Raw genomic sequence first — 12,523 nt, 5'->3', positions numbered from 1 at the left:
GTGAAGAAATAGATGTGCTGCAAGTGGATGAACAGAAAAAAAGTAGACGCACAGAAGACCACTTCAAATTGACCGCTTATAATAAACTGAGAGACACAGATATGTAACCCAAGGTGTTGAGAGATAGATGGGTTGTTTGAACTCGTATTGCACTGTGTGTCTTGTTTGTCTGTTTTCATATTCTCCTACTCATTGGAAATAATTGGAGGAATGAGCCACCTGTATTAAATTGAATCTCTACACTCAGTCTGGGATAATCATCTGACATCCGTGAGGAAGAGGGACTAATCTACCACCATCTAATCACACTCAAGGAGGGCGAGAAGCAGTACACGCTGTAAAAGGCTTTAGCTGAGAAAGACCACTGAGCAAATAAATACTAATGACATGGCAATGTTGCCACAGGTGACTCAAAATCAGTGTGCCAACTGAGACAAGCAATGATTATTTCTCACTGACTCATTCACAGCTGTAAGTGACACTTAAAGATACAGTTGGGGGGAATGCCCTGAAAAGGCAAACAACATCCTAATTGGGCACTGCTAATGCCTCTGGCCAGACATTGTGTTTGTCTGCTCTAAAGACTTCAACAGAACATTGTGTTTTCACCTGGAGTGTTGCCTTACGAGCTGTTCTGAGTGTGGCAATGTTCATTCTCATCCCCTCAGAGTGGGTAATATCTTGCTTTTTGAGTTAAGCCAATAAAATCCTAACCTCAGAAGTTGCTGATGAATGTAATCTTTGCATCAACCCGTGAACAAAGATACACTAAAACTGCAGTCTCCTGGGTAAAAGAGAAACAGTTCTGTCTCGACAGTCAATAGGCACTCTTAAGCGTTCACAAGGGTTACAAATTTTGGCATGCCAAGCTAACTAGCTTGATGTATAAATGCTCATATTTGTTATATGCAAAGAAAAGGCGCATATTGTGAGCTTATACTGTGACACAAACCTCAAATACAATTAACAGGATTTTTTTTCTTGGGAGAGGGGCTGGTATTTTTGCTTCTATAAGATAGGACTTTTGACGAGAGACGGGATGTGGCGGGAGCAGAGAGGAGGAATAGTACAGAAGGGGTCTTGCCAGCGACTGCTTCAAGGACTGTAGCCTCAGTATATTGGGTGTGTGCCCAAACTGTCAGGTCAACTGCTGCCCCTTGTTTAAAGAAATGTTAATCATTTTCTGTCTTTTGAGCATTAGCTTAATCCAGCTGGCCATAGTTGGCTGAGTTGTTGACTTTGGGTAAAATTCTAAGGCTACTTTTAATTTGATAAGTAATTGTGAAATTACTATGGATTTTTGGATAGTGGTTGATCTACTCTGTCATCATATTAAACTGCCTATGTGCTGTGACAAATGAAAGCTTTATAGGCGTAGGGACAGTGGCAAACAAGCTTCAACGCCAACTTGTGCAGCAAGAGGTGAATCGGGAACGCACTTTTAACTTCAAGTCTACTTCTCCAGTTGTGACGCATCATAGGAGCTCACCTCTAAGTGAATATCTGATTATGTGTGGAGAAAAAGTCAAGAAATGGCACACAGGCCATAGAAAGTGCCAATTCAACCTCCACTTCTCCCTCCTCCTCTTGCCGGCCATAAAACGCAGTGTAATAGGATTCCTAAGCTTTTCCACTGACTGCTTCCACTATCACACAGACATTTAAGTGCACTAATCCATGACAAATTGTCTCATCTGATCCATGACAAATCGTCTGAGGGGCCGATAGAGACGAGGAGATGGAGAGGGGAGTGGGGACAAGAGGATGGAGTGGAGGGCTGAGGCCAGGCAAAGAGAGAGAGGGAATAAAAGAGAGAGAGAGAGCTGCTTGGCACCTGAATGATCAGCCAGTTATTGCCTAGTATTTTAGAAAGGTTGCTTTCATTACCTCGAAGGGCATGCTGAGTGATAGAGAGTGGGATCACATAACACTGATGAGTTCCCTACCTAAGCCCAGTTTTCAAAGCAATTATAATGCCATGTGTAGATGCATTATGGGATTTTAGATCCTCTGTTAGCAGAAAGCAGGATGGTAGATGCCTTGTTCTTGAAATGTATGTTTCTCATTACATTTTTGTCACGTATAATTTTATTTTCACATCCCTCTAGTTTAATTTGGCTCTTCAGAAGATGCCTTTACATGATAAACCTGATGTAAATTTAAAAAATGGAAATAAGATGAATACATGCCTACTTCAGTGACATAAAAGATGATTCCACAGCCTAGGGAAATAGCGATAGGACCCTATGTGAGAGTGAGAGTGTGTATATACTGCCTGTATTTGTGGTTAATTCTTTATAATGCTGTATAGTCTCATGCGCCAATGCTGCTGGCGGGATCAAAGAATTCCTTTTCATCCACTTACATGACTCAGGCTTCATCCATTCAAGTGACTATAATTTAATTGAATTTTCTTTCACCATCAATTCTCCTTCTAATTAGTCCCCACAGTTTAATGGGAATGTAAATAAGGCAGATGTAATTGGCAAAACAAAAACACTGTAAGGGAAGCTGTTTTTGAGGGGAATATGGATGGATCTACCGCTCACAAAAGCTCTTACACCTCCGCAGAAGAAGAAGCGAAGCAGCAATAAGATTACCACTTTGAAGATGACGGTGTTTAAAAAAAAAAAAGTGTATGTTCACGTTTGAGTTCCCGCAGCAAGCTGAGCTGCTGCAATGAGGAGTCTGAGAGCTATGGAAATGAGCTCCCAGTTGAAAAACAGTGCGTGTGCCACAGCTAATTTCCTATCATTTCCAAACACTCCCAGAAAAAATCACAAGTCGTGTGAGGCAACTGTACGTTCGTTAACTGAAAGAAAGAAAAAGGAGGAATAAAATCAATCCATGCTTTGAGCGCGTATGGAGCTTCCAGAGTTCTACCTCTGTCCTCATTTTCCAAGACAGCAATCCTAAATCAAGTTCAAGGTTTATTCCAGCACCCTGTATCTTGTCAGACTTTCCTCTCCCCAGAAAACCCCACCCTTAGATCTTGGGTTGAAAAACGGGAGCTTCAATGGATACATAAAGCTAAAGTTCAGCACTACAGTGTTATGACAGTTTCAGCTCTAACAGCGGGGGAAGAGTTTCTTAATTCACCAAACATTTATGACTATGATCACGTGTTTGCTCTTTGACCACATGATGTTTCTTAACTGATGTAGTTGCATGTTTTCTTCCACCCTAAAGGGCTTTTCGTCATTTTGTGCAGCCATGTATGCTGTTTTTAACTGACATGCAAAATTAGCATAACTTTGCCTGCAACGCACTGTTCAAACTAATTTCATTCAAGCCTTTGATTAGGCTTTCTTTCACATGAACAGCAGGTAACTTACATAATAGGCACTTAAAATTACAGGAATGTTGTCTAATAGTGCAATATACTGTACACAGTGCAGTGTTGTCATAATGACTGACAAAAATGGTCAAACAAAGATTTAACAACAGATTGCCATCAAAGTGTAACAGGCAGGTAGAGTTAGTTTTACAGCTGCACCTGGAACAGGAATCATGTCGTTCTAATAGATCTGAGACTCTCTTTATCTGCCCTGTCAGAGTCATAATACAACAAAGCAAGAGCTAAAGAGTTGGTATATTCAGACTGGCCCTCTGGGTATTGATACATCATGAACATGGACACAGTGCGCATACTGAAACACATAGATACAATAGCATAATCAAACTTAAATAGACTGACTAGACAGCTAATGAGGAGCACAGAAAGAAAGAACGCCAAATCTACAACGTCTGCTTCCAGCAGTACACTGACAGTGTAAATTGGTTTCACTTTTACTGACTTACGATTGAGTCCAATACCATGTGCTGTCAAGAGTGGCCTGGTTTGTGCAGTAGCAGTCTTGGCAATGAGCACTTCTTGCTTGCTGTCTTGGCAGGTGGGAAGAGAGCAGGGCTGGGTGAGTGTGTGAGTGTGTGTGTGTGTGTGTGTGTGTGTGTGTGTGTGTGTGTGTCATGTCACATTCAGCTCATCTGTCAATGTAGTGGATTATTTCTTGAGAGACCAGAATTGGCTGCCCGGAATCGGGCCTCCATCAATCTTCAGCCGCACAAGCAAGGGGAGTCTGTGCGGAGCAAAGACTCATGGGAAGGAGAGCGGGCGTCGCTTCCTGAGCTGGTGACGATGCAGTCAGGCAACTCGTTACTCAATCTCAGCCTGGGCGGTGACTACGACGATTTGTCAGGGAAACGTTTAAAATAAATAAATAAAAGTTGAAACTTGATCTCTTCCTTTTTGGTATGCACTGTCAGCTCAGTGTTGCAGGAGGCAGATAAGCTGATTTCTCAAACAGTGTTAAATGCTTCAACAGGCTGGAGGATTACATCTACACCTCACTCAACATGACCTTCACTTTCACTCCTCAGATACGCACACACCCTCCGTCTCACCCTCACATCCCCCTGTCTGTGTGTCTTTGTCTTTGTCGGATGGTTTGTGAGTTTTTGTACCACTCAGTATCTCAGACAGTCAGCCGGGCCGTATGCCAAGAAACACAAAAAAAATTATTTCAGGACATCTTTTCTTACAATACACCAACCCTCTGTTTCCCTTCAAGACTTATGACTGTACTGAAGACAGTACAGTAGAAGGAAACAGCCTCACATATCTTGTCAGTGGGTTACTTTAAAGATAATGAATCAATCTCAGTGAATCGACTGCATGTGTTAGAGCCATATGAAACACTTTTCTATTAATCTGTGTGTCAGCACAGACATTTGAGCCCTCTCGTCCTTATGCTTCATTAACAAAACCATTTCACAACTTAATTTTCTGCACGGCACACACTATATCACAAATCTTTTCATCGTCCCTTAGAAACACAGACACTCTATTTGATTACGGAAAATCTGCCAAGCATGAAAGCCGATGGATTTTTTCAAGGCAAGACATCTCTCTCTCTCTTTTGCTACTTCCTACATAACCGTATCTATTTATATCTGAGGGCTCTGGCCTCAATGAAACCAGAGAGCTTCTCAAATTATAAAATCAATTCTAATTCAAATATTCATCATAGCATTTCAATTCTGAGAGAGCCGTTCTGGTTAGATCGGTTAACGCCACTCTGCGGATGAGTGAGATTGATGTCAGCTTAATCCTCTTAAAAAACATGTTGTACAGTAAATTGTACAGTCGCTGAGTGACAGAAAAAAAGAAAACAGAGAGAGATGTGTTCCCTTCAACCACGCAGTTGTGATAGACCCTCATCCCTAGGAAGTCTGCTGATTAGGATGGTATAAAACCTCAACATATCTTCATACTATGATTGTCAGCACCAATTACAGCTGCCACCCATCATGATTTGTTTGAGTAGAAAGTTTTTTGGAACACTTGTGATAAAATAACGGTGTAGCTGACTATTGGATTCAGTGTGAACACTGGTGTGAACTAAACAAACATCTTTCCTTTGAATATACCCTCAATATCAGTGTTTTAGTGTGAATCAGCCTCGTAAATGTAATCTGAGACTTAAAAAGATCACATAAACAGACTGTGTTTTTATCATCTGTCTCCACAGTGAGAGCTTGCTTCCTCTCAGCCGTGATGTGTTCTGAACATAGCACCAGTATCCCCACTGGACCTGTGAAAATGCCACACCGTTATGGCTTGAGTGAGAAAATGGTGCGCCATCGTGGGAGCGTGTACCCTCCTCAGAGTTGTAAGCAGTAAGTGTGCGAGTTGATCCGTCTGACAGGAAACCTTCCAGAGAACTCTCAGCCATAACTATCTCTTGCCTGGATGAGTCTAGATCTATGCAGAGGGTGGTGCTTGTGTGAGTGGAGGGAGGGGTGTTTGAGGGGCTCTTATTTTCCCCCTTCTACCCCTTTGTGAGCACTGCATTATTCAAGAGACACTTACTGAGCCTTGCACTTCCTTGTACATCTTTGGCACCAAGCTCCACTTGCCAACCAGTCAAAAAGAAAAAAAAAAGACACAGAAAACTGGAAGCCAGCTTTTAAAAATTCATTCAGAGCTCCGTGTCGCTCATCCCTCACCCTCTTGTTCCAATTAACGGCACCCTGATACTTTGAGAACTTTTCTATCTATCATAGCTGGGATTTTCATGTGTCAGCTGTTCCACAGCAAAAGTGAGCCAGTCCTCTGACATGCTGCTTAGAGCCACCAATGTTCAACACAAGCATGGAGAATTCAATGCTGGAGTTTTCCCCTCTCTTGCTGTGCTTCAATTACTGTCTCTTTTGCTTGGCAATGTGACACACACACACACACACACACACACACACACACACACACACACACACACAAACACACACACACACACACACACACACACAAGCACACACAAGCACACACAAGCACAGACACACACACAAAGGGAACCAAGCAGAAGATAGCATCAATGTTTAACAGCCGCTTGGCTTCTGGAGAGAGAGCCTCACTCTCTGTGAGGGTTCAGCATGGGAGTCGCACTCATTGTTAAAAGCTTAAAGAAAGCCTTTGCTTCGCTCTAGAAAAAAAAACTATGCCTCTTTTTTAACACTCCCACATACACCATAAGCAATGCTGGTAAGCTTTCCCCATAATCAGAGAATTAGATCCGCCTCAGCGTCTACCCTCCCCTTTCGCCCCTACGGTGCAGAAGGCGTTGGGATTAATTGCCAAACGTTTCCAGTGCAAGAGAGGGAAACATAATTGTCATTTCCATCTAAGCCACAGTGATCAAAGCTCCCTAGGCTACCAGCACAGTAATAGGGATTTTTGCCTACAGCTTGTCCTACTCGAAGCAGTCTCCCAGCAAGATTCAGGGTGTAGTAAAGAATTTCCTCGCTGCACAGACAATTCATCTCCCCACCAGCTTACTCAGTGTTTGAAGAGGCTCTTTGTCTAGCAGGGTTTTCATGTTCAGATTTAAGCAGGGGTGTGCAGCACAGCCACAGAACCAGAGATAACAATATGTACAGTCTACATATTTCCTCCATAAATAGCTCCAAATGAATAGAGGTTTTTACATTTGAGTGTTACTAAAAATAAGTTGGTAACCTGCAATTAGAAGCCTAATTAGGTGCCTCCCCTTTACTCATCCTGTGTGGCTGTGAGCATGGTGAATCATCATGTTACAGTGCAGCGCTGTGGCAAATCATTCTGACATACTGCAGCAGCCTCTTTCTGTTGCCTTCAAACAACCAAAGCTGAGAACTGCTGCCCCTTCGAGAGGGCATCGCCTTGCACTGCGTTTGCTTTGAACTCAAAATATCACAAAGACAAACACGTACCCAGGGTGAGGATGTCGGTGCGACCGGGCCGGGCCACATGGTGCTGCTGGATGGTCTGGTAGAGCGTGGCCTGGCACAGCAGCAGGAAACCCAGGCTAATCCACATGGCCAACAACCAGGACATGGTGAGGCCGGGTCTGCAGAGCAGCACACAGCAGGGGGGGGAACCACAGGGAAACAGGGACAGAGGTGTATTACAGTATGTCTCAAATTTGCAAAATAAACATTGTGTTGACCTTAATGTGTCAAAGAAAAGAAGAATTTAAGTATACATATTTAGCATATGCTTACATTACCTAGAAATATTTATGACAATAACTCTCCTAATGTAATTTATTTAAAGGTATGGGCATGGGTATTTTTGTATAATAACTGAATAAAGGGATAAAAGGGATTTTAAGGCAAATCCCAGCAGACATAAGGCTCACACAAACAACGACACACAAAGTTAAGCTCAGTAATATCTGGCTTGTCAACAAAAACAAAAAAGAAATGCACAAAAGGGCTTTGATTTCTTTTTTCAGACTGTTTTAATTTAATAAAATGCTGTTTGACCTCCTTGATAAAACGCTACAGTTCCATTGACAGCAGCAGCACAATCAAGGTCTGGATTATTCTAAAAGTTTAGGAAAGTTCGCACTTGTATCTCAAATGGTTGTGTTGCAGTTTTGTTCAGTGGCTGCCTAATGACTGCTGAGGGCCAGCATATGGAGGCACGCCTTAGCCCTCATTGAATAATGAGGCTCTCTTCCTTTCCAGGTGTTATTAGCGCTTCTTTCCGCTTAGAACCTGCAGTGGGATATTTAAAAGCATCACACCATATCCTCCAAACCAAACTGTGGCAGGATGTATCCTCCTCCCTTGCAGTCTACAAATAGCTCATCAGTATTATTCAGAATAAATCTGAAATCTGTATCACACTGTATCCAGGCTCTGACTGCATGCTTTACATTAGTATTTTTTCACAGAGGTTACTTTGTGATTGAAGCTGATGTAGAAGTGTGGATATAATGCTCTCTTGATGTTTGATTCTACCACATCTTAATACACAAGAGATTATGAAGCAGACTGTGAGCCCCAGGGAGTCTCTTCACTATGAACTTCAAACCCAGGAGATATCACATTTAAGTAAAGAAGTCTGTATGGCTAACAAGTGTTTGAACAAAGTGTCATGATGGCAGGCCTGATGGAGTAAGTTGTGCCAAAAAGAAACACCAAAGCCACCGCTTGCTTGTTTGCTCCCACGAAACCACGTAGGGTTTTGATTTGTGTCTGAGATTAAATCAATTAAAAGACTAAATCAGGTCGTGTGTGTTTTGTGCCCCGCGTGACATTGAAACTGTTTAATATTCAGGCAAAAGTAAGCATATAATTGTGAACAGCAGGTTGTAAATCCCCACCCCTGAACTAAATCCAAACTAATCCGCGTTTTGGTGGAAATATGAACTGTTCCCATGGGTATGTTTTCCTCCTCTTCTTCTTTTCTCTCCTTAACCACACGTTGTTTCTGCTCGCCGAGCTGAATGCATATTCAGAGGGATCGTTGCGCTCGCGTGGTTAGCTGCATATTGCAAAGAGACTGTGAGCTGCTCCCGGTTATCGGGAGGCATTCTTGCCGAAAATCAAATGTGGTTCTTACCAGCAGCGTTTTACCAGAGGAGAAGGCGCACAGCAGACATTAAATAAAGCGAACAAGCATGGGCATCATTTCAGAGGAAGTTCAGAGGGGAGGAAAAACGAGCTTTCAGGGAAACAGAACTAAACTCTTATAGTCGCTGTTGTAGCCTCATATTCTCAGCACTAGACAGCTCTGTAAGTAAATATCCGTGTTGTTTTCCAGGCGAAACAGAAAAACACACAGCAGGCAGCTTACTCTCAGTTTTTGACTGTCGCGTTAAACAAGTGACGACAGATCCTCTCTATGCGTAATTGGAAAGTCCAGCGTGAAGAGAGGAAAGGCGGTCGAGGGGCGAAAACAGCAGACACACCTGCAGGCGCATAATTTGCCGCTGCACCTGCCTGCGACGTGATTTTAGAAAATTAGCCTCGTTATGTTTCTCACTGCCTGCACTCCCCTCTTAAATGCCAACTTTGATGACAACTCGTGAACACATAGAGGCTGATTGACAGACAAATGAAGTTAGTCGCGCAGGATGGGGGGGATTCAGGCTTGTAAATGCTAGAATGTAAGCAAAACTTTGTACTTAAAGTCTGTGTTCCAGTATGTAGTGTCGAGTTAGTTTACAAAACGATTGCAACACATTTTCTCATGAAATGTGTTTAAAACTCATATATAACATCCTAGCCACAGGAAATATGTGATTATGATATACAGGGTGTACTTTGGAAAGGCTGTTTTTTGGTTTGCTCTGCTTTCATGAAGAAGAACAGCCATCCTATCTTTAGTCTTTTTTTACTGATTTTTTCACTGATTTTCAACAGGCACTATTCTGTTAGCAAGATCTCCTGAACTAGTGTTGTCCAAGTAAATAAACCCCACCCACCCCACCCATCATGTCCCCTAAACAGCAGAGGCATTCCTCGAAAGTCTCACACCCTTACCTGAGCAGTGTGTTCAGGAAGAAAGGAGCTCAGTCAGAATCACTGCAGACTCACTCCTCTGTCTTAAATCCATCCATACTTTGAAGCAAGGGATTCCCGCCTGAAATTCCAGTCCTTGATAAACCGCAAGCTGTACAAAAGGGGAGCTTAAATGCTCTTCTTTTCCCTCAGTACCGTTTCCTCTGGACCCCTGCTGCTCAGTTCCCAATGCAAACAGTCACAAAAAGCCAAACAGCCTGGGGTGTAAGTCACAAACTGGCCAAGACGTGAGTGTTGGAAGGCTGATCATGTCAGTGCTGTATCAGCCACATACGATCACAGATCTCTTGTCCTCTTCTTTTCCTTCAGCCTGTGTCTCTGCTCCGTCAGTAGAACTCCTCTGTTGTGATGACAGGGAGCTAATTTAGCCCCCCTCACTTGTCGTCTCCTTCTCACGCGTGCGGCGGAAGGCTCCAGTGGAATGACTGCTCTGTCTGCTCTTGGCTGCGTCCCCCCATTGAGAAGCTGTGCTGATAGTGTGAGCCTCAGTCCTCTCTCCAGCGCACTAAGTAGAGAGTCTGTGTGAGAGAGCCTGAGCGAGTGTGTGAGGGAGCGTGCTTGTGTGTATGCATGTGAGAAAGTGTGTGTGTATTACAATGAAGCCCAGCTGGAAGAGGGAGAGAGAGAGAGAGAGAGAGAGAGAGAGAGAGAGAGAGAGAGAGAGCTGAGAGCGAGTCAGATCACATGTCTTAAAGCAGAGACTGCCCACTTCTGCATCAAGACTTCATCAGTAAATTAGGCATGCTTTATGAACCCAGCCCTCTATACATCCCAGGCTCTCATCCACATGTGAGTGCAGCGTTCAGCTCACTCTGAATGTGCCTAAGTGTATCCATGTGCGCATATTTGTGCGTCAGTTATAGAGGGTGTGGAGGGGGTGATGACTGAATGTGCCTCTTTTAGTCATCGCCCTGCAGAGTTTGAGGGGTGGGAGAGAAATATGCTCCCAGCGCTGCACTTTTAATAGAAGGCAGAGTGTCTCATCAGATCTCTGCAATCACCATATTACCCGCCATGAGCCAGCTGTGCTTTTGCTACCTGTTTTTGTGGGGATTTCTTTGTACAGCCTGCCCCTTTTTGGAGCTTTCCCACCACTGAAGTCTGCAGCCTGACAGAGCCTGTGAGCCTCTTTCTGCCACCTTCTCCCAAACTGAACCTGCTGGCATCAAAAGAAAACACATCCATTGTCTTTTGTATGTGTTTGTGTGGGTGTGTTATGCATGTGTGTGTTTTCCACTGTAACTGAGCCATGCAGGGAGGTGAGAGCGGAGTATGTTTCCCTCCAATAGAGAAGGAGCTCCTCTTTAACTCATTATACTGTTAACTAGAGATTTACAGTATATGCCAATCCTACGCACCTGCCATGGCTGACTCACTCACTGTCTGACATTTTATGGGAAATGAACCCTATGCCGCTCACGACAATGCACAGCTGAGGGGCTGTATAAGCTGGCAGACAGCGAGGTTGGTGTTGGTGCTGTGGGGGAGGACAGACAGATGAATTTGATGATGAATATCGGATAAACTCTGTGTCAGAGCTGTAGCTGCACCCTGTTTCCTTTGCATGCTATCATTTGTGTGAATATAGTCCATACACAAATGTAAACCATGGTGCAAAATGATCAGTTGTGCAATTGGTTGTTGCTATTCATTTTTTTGTCTTGTGGGTGGAATTTCCAAGATGGGCATGAGGCCTGTCAATTGCCGGTCACTGTGCCGTGCCACAGGGCAGCCTGGACCATCTCTGCTATCACCCCTGCATGTTATCTGTGTGCCATTGCGAGATCTGACAGCCAGGTGTGCACAACCCCACAGAGTTACAATCTGCGGGCGGGGAAGAATGGCTGAATGTAGAAAAACACAGTGTTACAAAAATGGAGTAAGAGATCTGGGGGGATTTATTATTCCCTCTGTTGGATTACTCAAAGTGTGATGTGAGTACAGAGGTGGCTAAGGTAGTGGCTGTTAGTAGAGACCTCCTCCTCTGGCTGAAAATAAGAGTACTGTGGTATTTTTCCTGCATGTATTGCATGTTTCTGCCTTTGAACTGTGTCCTTTGTATCCACCCAGTGCACAGCTCTGCAATAATCTAATGGGAATGCAGTTATGAACAGTGAAGCTGCCATCTGGATCTCTGTTGGGTAAAGCACACCACATGTTAGGTGACCAGACACACATTAAGCAGGAACTGCAGAGTAATTACCGCATTGATTAGTGTTCCTACACTGTCAGGCTTTATTTGCACAAAACAGCTTGATTACCAATAAACAGGCTTATTTGTATGTGTTGATATATTTTCTTTTGTGTAGAGCTTTAATAGCATGCACGCTTGAATTTCATTTTGTCTTCAACGCTTAATGTTTTTATGATCAGTCCCGTTGGACGAAGATGAAGCCGTGAAATGAAACAGGCCCACAAACAAGCCTCTGAGGACAACTTGAGATTGAAGGCATCCAATTGCTACATGTTCCTTTCAGCGGTGAGCAGTGCCACGAAAAGTCCCCTATTTGTATCTTAATTTGTTTCTTTTTGTTGATTTGCTGCGCTCTCCTATTTTTTCATTCTGCGTCAGTGTGAGCTGTGTTGGGAGAATGGACTGGGACAACAGAATTTCACAGTAATTCTGGATTGTTGTCGGTGCCCCGCTCTTTCCTGTCTCCTTTCTCAGGGGCTT

The 12,523-nt window shown here is 43.5% G+C and overlaps 1 protein-coding gene across 7 annotated transcripts in view; it reads right to left on the bottom strand.

The window, feature by feature from the left end:
- LOC117823296 (chemokine-like protein TAFA-1) overlaps positions 1-10,447 on the bottom strand; it is a 137,009-nt gene extending 126,562 nt beyond the window's left edge. For 2 of the 7 annotated variants that reach the window (XM_034698460.1, XM_034698452.1), the window contains exons 1-2: positions 9,122-9,278; positions 7,249-7,385 (exon numbers count right to left, since the gene is read on the bottom strand). In XM_034698460.1, the coding sequence (XP_034554351.1) occupies positions 7,249-7,372 (124 nt within the window). In that variant the 5' untranslated portion in view covers positions 7,373-7,385; positions 9,122-9,278. The other 5 variants (XM_034698480.1, XM_034698473.1, XM_034698444.1 and 2 more) reach the window with 4 other exon arrangements.
- Positions 10,448-12,523: the final 2,076 nt, after the last annotated feature.

Source organism: Notolabrus celidotus, chromosome 1 (assembly GCF_009762535.1).
Source record: "Notolabrus celidotus isolate fNotCel1 chromosome 1, fNotCel1.pri, whole genome shotgun sequence".
Lineage (NCBI taxonomy): Eukaryota > Metazoa > Chordata > Actinopteri > Labriformes > Labridae > Notolabrus > Notolabrus celidotus.
The sequence above is the reverse complement of the archived record's forward strand: the minus strand, read 5'-3'. Positions and strand labels throughout refer to the sequence as shown.